General features: G+C 45.2%; 1 protein-coding gene across 6 annotated transcripts in view; it reads left to right on the forward strand.

Moving 5' to 3' along the window:
• The window catches only part of LOC126934205 (cytochrome c oxidase subunit 7A-related protein, mitochondrial), a 723,522-nt gene that overhangs the window by 702,247 nt on the left and 3,478 nt on the right, over nucleotides 1-17,797 (forward strand). For 5 of the 6 annotated variants that reach the window (XM_050754808.1, XM_050754810.1, XM_050754811.1 and 2 more), the window contains exons 3-4: nucleotides 2,014-2,145; nucleotides 3,996-4,856. In XM_050754808.1, coding sequence (XP_050610765.1) covers nucleotides 2,014-2,145; nucleotides 3,996-4,136 — 273 coding nt within the window. In that variant the 3' untranslated portion in view covers nucleotides 4,137-4,856. Of the gene's footprint in view, nucleotides 1-2,013; nucleotides 2,146-3,995; nucleotides 4,857-17,797 lie in introns of those variants that run through there. The other variant, XM_050754814.1, reaches the window with a different exon arrangement.

Genomic DNA, 17,797 nt, shown 5'->3' on the forward strand with positions numbered 1-17,797 from the left:
GAGAAAATATGGTGAGCTCACAGAATGATATAAAGGAGTATCTGACATTCTGTATCCAGTTCAAACCACGATCCTTGTTAGCCTTTTGATCTTGATCGCAGAGCCTCTGTTTGCCTCTCTGACTCCTCTGACGCTCTGTTTTGAGTGTGTTATATTTCTGAATGTAGGCTGACATCTTACCAAACTTTCTCTTTAAATGGGCTGTTGTTTTTAAGCAACAGTTGATGGGGGAGGGTGGGGTGTGAGTTGTGGAATACTTAAAAGCCAGGGCTCTGGACTTGAAAAAGGCGTGAGTTTGAAAACTTGACTCGCTTTTCACTATTTGATCTAAGGCAAGTTATTCTCTCTCCACTGTTTTCCTCTGAAAAATGGGAATAGTAATATCTTCATAGGGTTGCTGTCAGAATTAAGTGAGGTAATGCATATGAAATGTTTAACATAATACTGACACTTCACAAGGGTTAAATAGATACTAGCTGCTGTTGGTTTATAACGTTAATATCCGTGGTGGCTGAGATTGTGGCGATCTTATTTATTGTAGTGTAGAGTTAGTGATCAGTAATAAATGTTGAATGAATGAATACATTATTCTAGTGCAGAGTTAGTGATCAGTAATAAATGTTGAATGAATGAATACATTACAGAAAACAGGCCATGGTTCATTCCCATTTATTGTACTGTGTCAGAAGAAATAGAAGCCAAGTTTACTTTAATGCTTTTTTTATTGACCTGTTCATCTAATGCTTGCCTGGTGGGAGTAGCATTGAGGTTTTCAATATCTAATCTTTATAATAGGCCCTGTCAATTATAGGTAAATTCAGATTTCTTTGAGACAAGAATCAGTGGACTGATGACTGTATTTGGGCAAGAGGTTTCCTTCTTTGTGAAAGGAAAAGGCTGGGTTTGAATTCTGCTTTCTGACTTTAAATTTTTATTTTTCTTAGTTAGAATTTAAATAAAAGGATGATTTTTATTGGCTTATAACTCTTAGCTCCTTATTTTAATTTACAGGTTATTTTGGATTACTCTATGTATTTGTCACTGTAGGTTTACTCCTTTAAGATAAAAAAACCAGAGCTCCCTCCCTTTTTTTAAAGCAGCTTTATTGAGATATAATTTGCATAGCATACAATATGCCCATTTAAAGGGTACAATTTAGGGGTTTTTAGTGTATTCACAGATATATGCAACTACCACCACAGTTAATTTTAGAGCGTTTTTTATCACCTCAAAAGGATACCAATATACCTTTTAACTGTTACCTCCCTAGCTCCCAAGCCCCCACCTGAAGCATCCATTAACCTACCTTCTGTCTCTACGGTTCCCTCTTCTAGACTTTCCTATGAATGGCATCATACAGTATGTGGTCTTTGGGACTGGTTTCTTTGACCCAGCATAATGTTTTAGAGGCTTATCCATGTTGTAGCATGTATCAGTACTTCCTCCCCCTTCACCTTGTTTAAATTTTTACTGTATGTGTTTTCAGTTATGGGTTTGTGCTGAAAAGTTCATTTCAAAAAATTTTTTGTTTTGATTTTGTGTTCCGGTCCTTGAAGGCAAGTATTGTTTGTTTGTTTAGTTTTGTTTTAAACCAGTAAGGCTGTTCCACGTTGAATATTTCTTTATTGTGTGTTGGGAAAAGTTTCTGAAGTTCGCTCTGGGGTTAGACATTCCATGTTACTAGATTAGCTCATTTGGAAGAAAAAAGGGGCAGACAGATTCCCCATAAAAGCTAATGACAAGTTCATAACAGATTATAGATGTTTTACTGGTTTGCTAAGAAGATAAGACACACCAGGTATTTCTGGAAGCTCAGACTGTGCCTTCGTTGTCGTCCCCCTGACCCTCACCCTCTCCCTGCAATCATAATGGCAAGGGGTTCTTGACAGGGTTTGCTCTGGGAAAGCTGGAGAGATTTTCTTTCTGTCTCATGGTTGAATGGCTGCCTCCACTATTCCAGACAGTCTCCTCAGACGTGCTTTCAACTTGCCATTTTCCTTTTTTTCTCTACAGGGATTAAAGCCTGTGGTTTCCACAGAAGCACCACCTATCATATTTGCCACACCAACTAAACTGACCTCCGATTCCACAGTGTATGACTATGCTGGGAAAAACAGAGTTCCAGAGCTACAGAAGTTTTTCCAGGTGAGGGAAGATACTCTACAGCAGAGAAGCCTGTGAAATACATAGGCTTAAAAAATCCCTTATGAAACTAAATCTTAATCTAGTGTACTATCCAACCTCCTTCTTTTTTCTTTAAGTAGTATTCTCTTGATTTTAGTTTGAGCCATAAACGAATAGAACTTTATATAGGTAGATACTGATAAAAGAGGGGAGGGTGGTTAATTTCCTCATTAGTATTTAAGGGTATGAGGGTTTTGAAATGGCATGAATAGCTCTTGATCATTTATTGCATGGAAGAAGGAATAGCCTCTATAACTGAATAGCCTGTATAACTGAATAACCCAATATATATATTTGACTTTGTGACACATGTAGTGACTTGGCAGTGAGTTTTTTTCTAATTGTTCTTTGCTTGCTTGATATTAAAATTCACTGAGCTATTGCTGAAAGTAGAGGAGGTGCTTATGGGTTTGCGTATCAACAGAGAAGCCAGCATTGGAATTGAAAATATTATTAGAGTGAAACTACCTGCAAATGATTGAGAAGTTAGTGACCTGACCAACTCTTTGGTGCCATGGCAGTGCTTGCTACTGCTGTTGCTGTAAGGTAGCTTCTCCTCCTCAGAAGTAGTCCAGGTCCAGACCCATCTTGAGGATAGAGCACTTTTGTTTTGATCAGTTTAATCTCTTTTTATCTGATCAGTAAGGTTTGAGAGAGCATTTAGAATCTCAAGGTGCAGTGGGGAGGGATTTTGGACACTGCAAAATATGAGTTAAACAGGCCAGGTGTGGTGGCTCACTTCTGCAGCCCCAACACTTTGGGAGGCCAGGGTAGGAGGATTGCTTGATCAGCCTGGGCAGCATAACGAGACCCTGTCTCTACAAGAAAAGTTAGCTGTGTGTGTTGGCACGCATCTGTAACCCCAGCTACTCCAGAGGCCGAGGCGGGAGGATCATTTTAGCCCAGGATTTTGAGGCTGCAGTGAGCTATGATTGAGCCACTGCATTCCAGCCCGGGTAACAGAGTGAGACCCAGTCTCTAAGATGATGATGATGATTATGATTTAAATATCTCATGGAATTTGATTATTAAATGTGTTTAACAGTGTGACGGAAAGAGGGCAGTTGAATCCCAAATGGACTTGAACCTTTTTATTGACATGAAGTACTCCAATCCCATCCACTTATAATCAGAATCCAAACTAAATGGAGAACGTTTCTCGTGCCAGCACCTCTTTTTATCTGTTTTAACACAGAGCCTTACTCTGTCACCCAGGCTGGAGTGTAGTGGCACACTCACGGCCCACTCACGGCCCACTGCATCCTTGACCTCTTGGGCTCAAGTGATCCTCCTACCTCAGCTTCCCTAATAGCTGAGACTACAGGCACACACCACCACACCTGACTAATTTTAGTTATTCTGTAGAGACAGGGTTTTGCCGTGTTGCCCAGGCTGGTCTTGAACTCCTGGGCTCAAGCCATCTGCCTGCCTCGGCCTCCCAAAGTGCTGGGATTACAGGTGTGAGCCACTGTGCCCAGCCTCTCCTGCCTGCACTTCTTTTAACTACTGGTTACCTTTTAAAAAATGCACCAATGCTCCAGTTAAGCAATATATGATAAATGTCTTAGACATTTGGAATCTTTTGCATGCATGTTCCCTGAGGCAGCATTTTGGAGAATGACTTTGGATTTACAAGCTTTAGCTACATTTATAGGAACATCTACTAGCGTTCCATGGATTAGGGCTTTTCCCACTGTCACATTTTGATGAATTACTTACAGAGTAGACAAATTTTTTTTTTTTAATTTAAAGAATAAAATTGTAAAATATTTTTCTTCTCAACCATGCCCTTGTTAATTCTTGCTTTCAAGAAAGCTGATGGTGTGCCCATCTACCTGAAACGAGGCCTGCCTGACCAAATGCTTTACCGGACCACCATGGCGCTGACTCTGGGAGGGACCATCTACTGCCTGATTGCCCTCTACATGGCTTCGCAGCCTAAAAACAAATGAGTTAGGCTGCAGAGGACTGGTTTGTTTTTTGGCATAAACCCTTTGAATTTCCTTTTTCATTGTTAAATTAAAATTTTTTTTTTACTTGGATGGCTTAATATTTTTGCAAGAAAAATAGGAAGATACGAAGATGATGTTTTGGTTTGTTTATGAAATGCATATGACTTGTCAGAGCTCATTCGACAGTTAAAGCCATTGTTTAAAGAAATGGTGCTTTGCTCTGTGTGCTCCTGATTTCCCTGGAGGTTCTAGATGAAGGCTGCACACAGGCTTGTTAACGTCAGTCTGTGCTGAGGACCTCAGGGACTTGAGGTGGCATTTTTGAGCACGGGGTGCAGAAGACTTTCTGGATTTGGATGTGGCTGTGGAAAGAACACAGAAGCCAAGGTCATGTGCATGAAATGAGGGGTTTGAGTTAGTCGCCTCGGGGATTTTTTCCATTTTGCAGTAAAATGTTAAATTAATGTAGCCTGCCTCTATTCATTGGACAGTTAATTTCAAAGGGTTATTTGCCTCATCTCCTATCGTCAGTGAAATCTTATGTGTAACTGTGTGTATTTATTCCACCATGGGAACAGAGAACACCTGTTTAGTGTTGCACTTTAGACTGGTGTCTGTTTTGTTAATGCAGCTGTGCCACAAATTCTCCTTTATCTTTTAAAAATGTTATAGCTTTAAATTATGATTTATTTTGACTGTGGAATAAATACATGAATGAAACATTTTAAGTTTGAAGTTCTTCAAATGACCTTTCAGAGTAATTTCAGAACACCAGCAGCATCTTAAGCCTGAGTCTAATTTCTTTCTTGTTAATTAGGCACCAGATAATCTTTACAAAATGATTCCTAAAAGTCTCATAATAGGAGTCTTAATGGCATATTGATGATTACCGTATGGTTTTTTATAAAAACCTGCCTGCCCCTTAGTGAAATGTGCCTGTAACTCACAGTTCATTTAGACACTAATTTCCTTTGCTGTCATGATTGGTAGACTTCACTTACCCTATATTAATTTTGAAAAAAGGTGGAGTTTTATTATATATAAAGGAATGGTTTGTATCTTACCATAGCACAGAACAGTGACCTCTTGCTCAGGATAAAATATGGTGATTTGAAAATACTCAGTAGTAGCTATGCAGTGATATATATATATATGTGTGTGTGTGTGTGTGTGTGTGTATCTATCTGCAAATCTAAATTTTATTCCCTGGTATTTCCCCCAAGTTTTTATTTTGAAAATTTTCAGACTACAGAAAGACTAAGCATAGTACAATATATACCTGTATATCCTTCACTTAGATCACCAGTTACCAATATATTCGCACCTTTGCTTTTTCTTGTTCTCTCACACAGGCACACACAATGCATACGTGCACACACACATAGATCTGGTTTTTGTTGAATCACTTAAGATTGTTATGGAATTATAAATCAGCCATAAATACTTTAGCAAGTATCTCCTGAGTAAGGACATGTGTTCCTTTATAACCAGAATCCAGTTGTCAGACTCAATAAAGTTAACATTTATCACAATACTATCATCTAATATATAGTTTACTTTCAAATTTCCCCAGTTGTTCTAATAATGAGTTCTTTATAGTTGTGTTTTAAAAAAAATAACAGCTTTATTGGAATATAATTTACATACTGTACAGTTCACCTAAAGTATACAATTCATTGGTTTTTACTGTATTTGGAGTTTTATAGCCACCACGAGAATCAATTTTAGAACACTTCTATCACCCTAAAAAGAAACCCTGTACCGATTAGCAATCACTTGCCTTCCCTCCCCAACTCCCACCTCCCAGCCCAAAGCAAGCATTCATCTATTTTCAGTCTCTATGGATTTGTCTTTCCTGGATATTTCATATAAATATAATCATATGATGTGTGATGTATGTGACTGGCTTCTCTCAGTGTCATGTTTTTAAGGCTTATCCATGTTGTGGCATGAATTGATACTTTATTCTTTTTTATGGCTGAATAGTATTCAGTTGAATGGATATACCGCATTTTGTTTATCTACTCATCTATGGATGGACATTTGAATTCTTTCCACTTTGGGGATGTTATGAATAATGCTGCTGTGAGCAATAGTGAACAAATTTTTACGTGGACATACGTTTTCATTTCTCCTGGGTATCTACCTAGGAGTGGAATTCCTGCATCATATGATAACTCTGTTTAACATTTTGAGGAACTGCCAGACTGTTTCCAACTCAGTTGTACCATTTAACATTCTCACCAGCAGATGCAGTTCATTTTTGTTTTTGTTTTGGGTCCAGGATCCAGCCAAGGATCATACATTGCATTTAGTTATTGTGACTTTTTTTGTTTGTTTGAGATGGAGTCTCACTCTGTCTCCAGGCTGGAGAGCAGTGGCATGACCTCGGCTCACTGCAATCTCTGCCTCCCACGTTCAAGCAATTCTCTTGAGTCAGCCTCCCAAGTAACTAGGACTACAGGTGCACACCACCATGTCCCGCTGATTGTTTGTATTTTTAGTAGAGATGGGGTTTCACCATGTTGGCCAGGATGGTCTCAATATTCTGACCTTGTGATCCTCCCGCCTCAGCCTCCCAAAGTGCTGGGATTACAGGCGTGGGCCACCGCGCCTGGCATGTTGTGACTCTTCAGTCTCTTTTTATCCAGAATAGTCAGTCCCCAGTGCCCTTCCTAATAGTGACCTATTTGAAGAGTCCAGGTCAGTTGTTTTGTAGGACATTCCTCAACTTGGATTTGTCGGATTGTCTCATTGTGGTTTCAGGTTAAACATTTTTGTCAGGAGTTCTTTATAGGTGATACGGTGTCCTCATTATGTCAAGTGGTACTTGATACCAGCTTGTCCCATTATTGGTGATTTGAAGTTGTGTCTGCCAGATTTCTCCCTTGTCAAGTTGATACCCTTTCCCCTTTGCAATTAATAAGTAGCCTGAGGGGTGATATTTGAGACTGGGAATATCGTCTCCTCAGCAGTTTGCATTCTGTGTTCACTGGTCATTCTTGACTGAATTACTACTAAGGTGGTTGTAAAGTGATTTTTTCTGTTGTCATTCCTTCTACATTTTTGATATTTCTTCTTTGAAGATGAGCCTTTAAAGAAATATGACTGAATTTCCTAATTTGATGTATAATAAGCATCTCTGCCATTATTCATTTCGATGCTGAAATGTGGCTTCTGTGTTCTATGAGCATCTCCTATTAGTCTTTGATCACCTCCCTACTTTGTGACAGACAAGATGGCTTCCATGCTGACCTTGTGTTTTCCTTACCTCAGTTTCCTCTGTTTATTATCAGGTATATTCTATGAATATATATACACGCTTTTTCTTTCTTTTTTTTGAGATGGAGTTTTGCTCTTGTTGCCAGGCTGGAGTGTAATGGCATCATCTCAGCTCAACACAACTTCTGCTTCCTGGGTTCAAGCAATTCTTCTGCCTCAGCCTCCCGAGTAGCTGGGATTACTGGCATGCGCCACCACAACCGGCTAATTTTGTATTTTTAGTAGAGACGGGGTTTCTCTGGGTTGGTCAGGCTGGTCTTGAACTCCTGACCTCAGGTGGTCCACCTGCCTTGGCGTCCCAAAGTGTTGGGATGACAGGTGTGAGCTGCCATGCCCGGCGACGCATTTTCTTCGCCGGTTTTATTTTTGCCTCAATGGTAGTTCGTATACCTTCCAAATCTCACTTGTAGCTTAGAGATTGTTCTGTTTCATTTTTCTACGTTGGATTTTATTTTATGAATGTACTATAGTTTAGTCTCTTTTTGAAGGGTATTCAGTTTCACATTTTTTGCTTTTATAAATCTGACTTGAATGCATCATCTTGAGCTGTCATTTAACACAATGTTGGCTATATTTCTAGGACCATTTCTAGACGTGAGATTTAGTGGGTGAGGGGGATGTGCGTTTTCCAATTTCAGTAGTGCTAATTACTAAAAAAATTTGGTGCTGGTTGACATTCCTATCTAGCAGCGTTGAGAGTGCCTGTTTCTCTTCACCTTTGTCTACATAAAATATTACCAAACTTTGTGATCTTTGCCAATCCTCTTAAGTGATGACATTTCTTTGTGGTTTAAATTGCCTCACTAGGCGGGGCGCCATGACTCACACCTATAATCCCAGCATGCTGGGAGGCTGGGGCGGCAGACCACTTCAGCTCAGGAGTTCAAGACCAGCCTGGGCAACGTGATGAAACGTCTCTACAAAAATACAAAAAGGGCTGAGGCGGGAGAATCGCCTGAGCCGAGGAGGTCAAGGCTGCAGTGAGCTGAGATTGTGCCCCTGCATTTCAGCCTGGGTGACAGGGCAAGAACCAGTCTCTAAAGAATTAAAAAAAAAAAGGTATTCTAGAGATAAATGGGCAAAGTACATGAATAGATAGCTCATAAAAAAAGGAAATACAACTTACCTTTAAAAAGAATAAAACATTTTTAAAAAAAAGATACTCAGCATCACTCATTATAATAAAAAGGTAATTTCATTTTTCTTTTTTTGAGACAGGGTCTCACTCTGTCACCCAGACTGGAGTGCAATGGCTCGGTATTGGCTCACTGTAGTCTTGACTCCCTGGGCTCAAGTGATCCACCTCACCCTCCTACGTAGTGGGTCTGTAGGCGCTGCTGCAACATGCTTTTGGTAGAGACGAGGTCTTGTTGCTGTGTTGCCCAGGCTGGTCTTGAACTCCTGGCCTCAAGCAGTCCTCCTGCCCTAGCCTCCCAAAGTGTTGGGATTACAGATGTGGGCCACTTGCCTGGCCCAGAGTACTTACTGATAATGCTGAATGTATTGGTCTATTGGGCTGACTTCCTCAGGGATAGTCTCTAGTGACTCCTGTCTGAGCCAGACCTCTTCTGATTGCAAGTTCCAGAAGTTCATTAAATCCAGCTGATACAGAAAGGGAGATTTTTCAGAACCTGAGTGAAGCTGGGCCTCACAAGGACTGCCTTTGGGTCCAAGGCAGCTGTCCTTTCTGTCACTCTCTTGATTATGCAGCTGTTTAATTCTGTTTCTGCAGACCAGCTTTCTCTATTTCTCACTGGATTTGGAAGGAAATGGTTGTCCAGCTGCTGGCAACATGCCCTAAATTCCAGGAGAGAGAATGTTATTGTCCCATTTGGGTGAGGTGTCCCCCACTGGGCCAGTCAGCTGTTTGGTGCCAGGCTGTGGGGGCAGATGCAGGCAGGAAGTCTGGGCTGTCCTGTTCTTGGATGTTAATTGACAGTGCAGAACCTTTCGCTGTATTCTCAGAGTTAGGATTATGCCTTCTAAGCACATTACCCTGAACCCTTGCCAGGTTGGTTTGTTTACTCAGAGGAAGAGCCTCCTCCCTCTCACCAGCTCGTCTCTTCTCAGTGCTGTCTAGATGAGATGCTGTTAATGCAGGGTCTTCCCTCTACTCACCTCCTCCAGGCCATGCAGTTAGGCTGCGATGCTGAGTAAATGCAGTCCTACTCTTCACAACAGTGCTCTGGGTTCTCATGACCCTGGGGGTATGAAGACTTCCTGGGGTACCCACACAAGGATAGTTTAAGGGAATTATTTTAAGTCATCCTCTATTACACCTCCTAAAATTAAGCTGCTGCAGAGCACACCTGGCTTAAGGGGGTCCTGTATGATGATCTTTCACTCTGAACGGAAGGCAGACCCTCAGCCATTCTTGTCCCACCAAGGGGTGTTGCCCTGGAGAATGAAAACCATCCCTGGGGCAACGTGGGAATAAGTGCAAATATTGGTAACATTAAGGAAGTGTGTGACTCTAATGACTGACATTTTTTTTTTTCGCAATTTAGAGGTTTTTAACAAAACTGAAGGAGGAGCCAACTAAGTTGTCATTTGATCATTACAAATAATTTTGTTTTTGTTTTTGTTTTCGTTTTGAGACAGAGCTTCGCTTTTGTCACCCAGGCTGAAGTGCAGTGGTGCGTTCTCATCTCACTGCAACCTCCGCCTCCCTGCAACCTCCGCCTCCCAGGTTCAAGTGATTCTCCTGCTTCAGCCTCCCGAGTAGCTGGGATTACAGGTGTGTGCCACTATACCTGTTTAATTTTTGTATTTTTAGTAGAGACAGGGTTTCTCCATGTTGGTCAGGCTGGTCTCGAACTCCTGACCTCAGGTGATATGCCTGTCTCAGCCTCCCAAAGTGCTAGGACTACAAGTGTGAGCCACCATGCCCGACCTAAAAATAATTTTGATAATAGATCACCACATGACTTTCAGTTATAACTTAGGAGAAACTTCATTCCCTTCTGTTTATGAAAACAAGGTTTTTGAGTGCTTATATCTGTAAAAATAAAAATGGGAATGGAATTTCTGTTGAAATTATCTTATTTTAATAGTAAGCAAGATTTATCCATTTAAATCTGAACCAGCTCGCTCCCTCTAATTGTGACGCATTCTTTTTGTTTTGAGACGGAGCCTTGCTCTGTCGCCCAGGCTGGAGTGCAGTGGCGCAATCTTGGCTCACTGCAAGCTTCGCCTCCTGGGTTCAGGCCATTCTCCTGCCTCAGCCTCCCGAGTAGCTGGGACTATGGGTGTCCGCCACCACGCGGCTAAGTTTTTGTATTTTTAGTAGAGATAGGGTTTCACCACCTTAGCCGGGATGGTCTCCATCTCCTGACCTCGTGATCCGCCCACCTTGGCCTCCCAAAGTGCTGGGATTACAGGCGTGAGCCACCGCGCCGGGCCTGCAGTACATTCTAAGACAGATTTTCTCATACTTTGTTTTGGTCAAATATGTACTAACAGTAATTGTAATAATTCAATCTAGAATAAAAATATTTCTAACACTTAGAGTTTATGGTCACAGGAAATTTAAACAAATTTCAATTTTAGAGTGTTACAGAGAATTATGCATGAGCAAAAGGAGACTTTCATTCCTAAAGCTGTATGAGGGTAAATTTTAGGGGTAACGTTGTGGGTATGGGAGTGGAATGGAAATATGCGTAGAAGCAGAGGTATCTGACTGTTGTATAGATGTGTATTTTTAACCAGATGAAGGTGGGTGTCCAACTGAGTGGAATTTACATCCCATTGGATACCTTTAGAAGTGATTTAATAATTTAGCTAATATTTTTAACAATAGAAACCATACTTTTTGCAACTACTTAAATTTAAGATGAAAAATGTTAGGTATTAAGCTTAGATATGCATCGATGTAAATTTTTTTTAGGTACACAAGGGTAAGAAGGGTTGAACCTGGCTACTTTACACTTGTCCTTGTGAAGCAGTGCCTACTTATCCCTCGCTTTGCTCTGTCAGCCACGTTCCCTTTCGGGGTCTGACTAGCTTTCCCTCTCCTCCTCGGCCCCTTCATCCAGGGTGACTTTGCTGTGAAGCTGCTGGGTGAGGTGAAGGTTGCTGTGGCTTTGATAACACTGGCCAGCTTTGGTTTATTTATCTGCTTTTTTCTTCCCTTCATGTGTGTGGCCTTGGGCAGGCTCCCCTGCTTGTCTGACTCTGAGGTCTGTTCATCCCCACATCTTCCTTCTGATTTTCCTCATAGTCAAAAGCTTTGTAAACTTCTCACTTTCTGTCGCATTCGTCTTCAATAGCTAGAGGTTATACCTGGGGCTATAAAAATTGGTTGCTGAGAAATTCTGATACTGGCTGGTCCCAGTGATTTAATACATCCATTTGACATTTTAACTCCACACCTCCTAAGTTGGGTCACTATTTAGTACCACAAACTGCCTATGTCGGGTTGGCTGAGAAGCGGTGCTCCGTCCTTAGCGCTCCTCTTGTTGAGTTCATTGGCCGGTATCTTTGGCTCCTCAAGGACTCCCTAACCCACCGTCTTCAAGGAGTCGCATTAATTCTCTGTTATTCTGGACATTTAATTAGTGTGCAGAAGCACACACTATTCGGTGCTGGATCCTCAGAGATGAATCATGCTTAGGGTCATGTTCAGGGTGTCTCTCCACTTCTTAGGGTTGATAGACCACGTGGCTAGCAAATGACCTTGTTATTGAGGAATTCTGCAGTTATCCTTCACCGGTTCTGATCTGGAAGCTCTGTGTGACTGGCGGGGTTTGGTGGCTTTAGAGGAGGCTGCCCGGGTGTGTGTGGTGGAGGGAAGCCTGGCTGTGGCTGCTGTTCTGGGAACCCATGTCATCCCTTGGTGGTAGCAGGTCAGGCCCTGTAGCCTGGAGGGCAGCAGCAGCTGAATCTCGCTCTCATGACGTGAACAAGAGCAGTGAAGGTGGCTCAGCACCTCCAGAGGTAGGAGGGGCGTGGGACAATCACTTGCAGTCTCCTCTGCCATCAGCCACTGTCATTTGCATAAGCTGGAATCAGGCCTCCTGACCTCTGGGGCTCCACGGTGCCCGGGTGTGGTGCTGCTGCAGGATGTGTTGGGATGGGCAGGTGGGGACCTGGGTGCTGCCTGCTCAGGGTCCCAAGGCTGCTGGAGCTGACTTCCTGGGGGAGTCAGCTCCCGAAACGGGGCCCGGTGAATGGTCAGGAAGAGCATTCTTTAGGTCGTATTTTTTTCCTTGAGTTCTGACACAGCCCTCCTGGGACATCCTGCCTTCTCTTGTTCCAACTTCATCTATGACATAGATTAGTCATGGTCACATGGCTGTACCTCAGGGCCAAAGCACAGGTCTCTACGATGCCTAACATGTACTAGCCAGATTGGAATCTTTGCTGACTCCAAATATCACATTCCAAGCTGCCCCAGGCTGTGAGAAATGGTGGTGTTGCCTCCCAGTTGGTAGAGAAGGTTTTAGGAAGAAGCCTTGGAAGGGCTGTACAGTAAAGCAGACGGAGTTAGGGACCTGGGTTTTCCAAGGCAGGGAAGGAGAGGCTGAGGCTGTGTGGGCTGTACCTGGTGCCTGCCTGAAGGGCCAAGGAAGTAAGTGGGTACACAAATTGGGGTGGTTTCTGAGGGCATCTTGCCAGGCAGAGAGCTCAAGTCCCTCATCTCAGCTCTCCTAGGGAGAGGAGGAGAGCAGGGAAGGGCAGCTAGGCTAGGGTGGAAGAGGCAGGCTCTCCTGGTCCAGGATTCCAGCTGTACCAGGCTTAGGCTTCAGTTGTGAGTGTGCAGCCCTGAGCTCAAGCATGGAGGCGGCGTGGTTGCTCAGCTCAGCCTCTCGTCGGAAGGCCTGGCACCAGTTCCGGAAGTGCCTCACCACTAGAGAGGGTGGGGAAGGTCAGATGCTCCAGAATCAGTTCATACCTGGGAGGCTCTAAGCCCATCTTCCCCTCCCACATGCCCCCTGCTTAGGCCACAAAGCCTCTACGTTATGCGGCAGATTAATTTGAAAATTGAATTGCAGCTGAATGAGTTGATGTCTTCAAAGTTCAGTGGTGTTTGATTAGAGCCATCCAGAGACTAGATTTGCTCCCAGGAAATGGTTCTGACCAAATAATTAAAGTGAATAAAGGTTAGATTTGTGTTTCTGGCCAAATCTGTGTTGCATTCAGCATCTCCAAAACATGAATTTCATTAACGGTTCATGAACTAGCATTAAATTACTTTCAATTAGTTGTCATTCTAATTAAAGTTGAGTTACACAGAGCAGCCTTTGTTTATACTTGGTGGCTGTTCCCTTGCCTTCTCTGGAACTAAGTCCTCTTGATCAAATGGTCATTTGGAAAGTTGGTTTTATAACTTTGTGTCCCCCCCACCCATCACTCTGAGTCAGGACCTGTTCCTCGAGCTGAAGGATGTGGGTGCTCACTGCATCAGGAAGGCTTAGGGAGCACTGCTGGCTAGATTGAACCATGTGACTTGCAAAAAGCAATCTCATGGCTGTGGGAGAGGAAGTTAAGGAGTGTTTAAGGTAGGCCCCCCAGCCCAGGCAAGCTTGGGCAGGCCTTGGGGTGCCAAGTGAGGCATGGTCTGCCCAGGTGGGACTTGGGCAGGTTGGGAGGGAGGTGTGCTGCCCCTGCGACGTCATGACCTAGCTTATTCTGAGTCTTTATGCCTTGGGTGTGGGTGGCCTTGCTCCTGCCAAGGGGTAGATCTGAGTCCTCATCAGGACCTGTCTGCAGCCTCAGTCTCCTGAGCGCCAGCATTCCACGCTCCTGTCTAGTGGCCACAGCAGGAGGGGCTGAGGAAGGACTGAAATCAACCACTGTGTCCCCCTGCAGGACTCACCCATAACTTGTCATCCAGCATATTTTTTCTGTTTTCTCCATTGATTATGGATGTGACACGTTATAACCAAGACAGAATCTCTAAGCCAGTGTGGGATTCTGCAGGGTGGGGTACTTCAGGCCCTTCAAACCCAGGATGCCAGAGGTGAGCTCGCTTTCTTTGGCTCTAGGTCTGAACAGAGGTCAGAGGTGCCAACCACTTGTCCCACCTTTGCCATCAGTAGCCCCTGAAGCACAAATCATTCCTTCTGCAGTGTGCTGCGCAGTGGAGACACGGAGAAAGGCGACACTGCTCCTGGCCTCCTGTGCTTGCAGAATGATGAGCAGTCAGAGGGCAGCAGAGCAGCCCAGTGCAGGGCCAGGCCCTGGGAAGGCGAGAGGAGTGGCAGGGAAGCTCCCGCTGGGGCGCTGTTGAACGTGCACCTCACGTGAGTAGGTGGTTTCCACCAGAGGACATGGGGGAGGCACGCACTGAGGTGTGAGGGCATCTCGGGTGTGCCTGGGGGGTTGGGGAGAAGAGAGGAAAGGCAGGATCCAGGATGAGAGTAAGAGGCTTAGGCCTTCTGGAGCACCTTCCTGGGGCTGGGCCTGAGAGCCGGACTCTGACTGGTGAGCAGGGGTGTGTCGGGGCTAACCACCCGATCCAGCAGGGATGTTTTTGTGTTGGTTTGGTGCTTTTGAACCTAATGGAGAGGAAGAAGACTCACAACAATTGATAATTAAGAGTTGTTATGAGAGCTGATGGGGGCCGAGGACATGAGAGGAAGGAATGGATCCCAAGGGTGCGAGGAAGGCAGAGTGAACCCAGCGTGACAACTGCCCATCCCAGTAGAGGGGAGGAGGCCTCTGGGGTACCCCCAGGATGGTGCAGCTTGGCTTCTGGGTGAGTGGGGAGGGGAGTACAGAACCTAGGGGTAGACAAGCAGGCATGTTTCTGTGGAGAACGTGGGTTGCCTGCGGGTCCTCTAGGTGAGGAATCCCATAGATTCGGTCTGGGGGAGAAGGTGAGGGATCTGGACTGGAGTTAAAACTCGAGACCGAATATATAGGTGGCTGCGGAAACCAGGGGTATCTGCGACATTGTTCAGAGGGTTGTGTGGGCGTGAGGAAATAGAAGGGGGATAACCAAGACTGAACAAGGTGGGTGGAGAGGAAGAGAGCAGCGAGGCTCATGGAGTGTGTGAACAGAGGAAGGCGGACACAACAGAGAGCACACTTCGCGTTCTGTTCGTGTAAAAGCCAAAACCGAACCAAAGTCTTCGGTGGTGACAGGAGGTCAGAATCGAGGCCGCCCTGTGGGAGTCCCTGACAGGAGCAGGTCCCAGGCCGACTTCTGAGTGCTGGCAGCATCCCAGGTCTTCCTCCAGGGGTGGCTGTGTGGGTGTATACGTGTGCACAATGCACTGAGATTTTGCACTTTATTGGAAGTAATAAATTTTAAAAGTGTTAAAAATAAGAAAGGAGGAAAGCAAGGAAGGAGGGAGGGATAAAGGGAGGGAGGAAGGGCAGGAGGGAAGAAAGAAACCAGGAGGAATGGTGGCAGGAGAGGAGGTGGTTTCGAGGACGAGGATGACGGCCAGTGTCGCTCACACGCCTGGAGCTGAAGCCACTGCGCCGGCTCTGGAGAGGCCTGTGGCCTTGGAGGCTGCCCCGCAGTCCTCTGGGTTCACCACTGGTGTGTGTCCCTCACGCTTTGAGTGAGTGGTGTGGAATGGACCCTAGCGTTAAATCAGGACATGGAGGAGCAAGAGCCGCTGGGGGATCCCGTGCCCGAGAAACCCCTCAGCTCCTGGCGGTGCCAACGGCCGCGTCTGTGCTTTCCTGAGTGCCCTCCCTGGCAAATCTTTGTGTTTAAACCTGATAATGTTTAATTAAAAAAATGTAATTAACTACTAACATTTGATTAAAAAAAACTTCCTTCTATTTTAATGTGAGAGTTTCCCATGGAAACCACTTCAGCTTTGGCGTGGCGAACGGCAGCTTTATTAACGGAGCCATCTGCAGGCTTTCCTCACAATCTGTCGCGTTGCCCATGGCTTCCAGTGCAAACACCGGTGATTGTGATGCAGGCTCCAGCCAGTGCTCAGAGGGGACGGCCTTAACGGCGCTCTGATGCGGGGACAGCTCATCTCTCGTTCTCTTATGTGCAGAGCTCGCCAGGATGTCTCTTCCCTTTGGATTGGGTGTGGGCAAGGCCTTCATCTTCTCTTTTTCCTTTCTAGACCTAGGAGATGGTGCCTCTTCTGCACAGATAGCACCTAAACTCACCTCCACTCACTGGAAAATGCTTTCATGGGAGGCAATAATTCTCCCCCGTGAGTGAAAACTGTTTCCTGAGGCCTTCTCCACCGTAGCCAGAGGTTAGAGCCCTGCTGTCAGATTCCTCACTGGCCCTCCGACAGGCTGCCTGCCAGGTGGGGATGGAGTTGGATCACACCAAGGCTCCAGGGTCTTGGGGAGGGCTGAGTCCTGTCTGGGGGATTCTTGGCTCCGCTCAGAGTTAATCATCTTCTCCATGGAAATGTCCAAGCCTGGCAAACATTTCTGCTAGTGATTCTGGTGAGGAGATGTTCACGGGCAGCACAGGGCAGGCCACATTAACACAGATCTTGCCGACAGAGCCAGGACCTGTCGCTCTCGGAGAAAGCCTGGTCACCTCATCTCAGTTCGGGAGCAGTCTTGAGAGGGCTCTGCTGAAGAAAGTGAAATTCTGCTCTTCCTTTCCATTTGATTAATTCTGAATAAGGGAAGCTGATTCAGCCCAGACACCCGAGGAAAGGCGGAGGCTGGATGGCTTCAGGAGAGGGCATCTGAGGAGGAGTGAGTACCAACGATACATCAACCAGAAGCAAAACAAGGAGGGAGAAGGGGTGCTGTGGCCCCCGCGGTCGGGGGAGAAACATGGAAAGGCTGTCTCCGCCTTGCATGCGTGCCAGGAGCATGGGGAGCAGCGTTATGGATCAACCAACCGTCATCAGAGGGGCAGACCAGAAGATGAATTCTTAGTGCTCCCTGGTCTTCTTGTCCCTGTGGTCCCAGACGCTGAGCTTCACAGTCATACCCCAGACTGACCCTCCCTTGCCTAGGCTTCCCTCATGGCCACACCGTGCTAGGAGTTCTCCCGCAGGGACCTGTGATAGCAAAGTGGGCGCTAGAAAGCCTGTGGGCACCCCGCGGTCCCACGGTCCGCACTGCCCCCTCTGACCTGTTGGGGGAGCACTGCAGGTGCACAGGTGCAGGGAGAGTTTCAAAAGGCTTTGTGGTAGTAGGGCTTATTTTCTTCTCCATATTGCCTTCAAAAGCATAAAAAGAAGGTAAAGTTTCTACATCATTATGTAAATTTTTTGAGACAGGAAGTTGCAAAAATAGTAGAGTCCCATGAACCCTTCCCTCTGCTTCCCCCAGTGGTGACATCTTATGTAACTATAATGAGACCAGGAAAGTGACATTGGAAGGACACAGCAGTCCAGACCACAGGCTTCCTTGTTTCCAGCAGTTCGGTGTACACTCTGTGGAATCCGACCCCACATGTAGACTCATGTGGCGGCCACCCTACCCATTGC

The sequence above is a fragment of the Macaca thibetana genome, chromosome 13, assembly GCF_024542745.1.
Source record: "Macaca thibetana thibetana isolate TM-01 chromosome 13, ASM2454274v1, whole genome shotgun sequence".
Classification (NCBI taxonomy): domain Eukaryota; kingdom Metazoa; phylum Chordata; class Mammalia; order Primates; family Cercopithecidae; genus Macaca; species Macaca thibetana.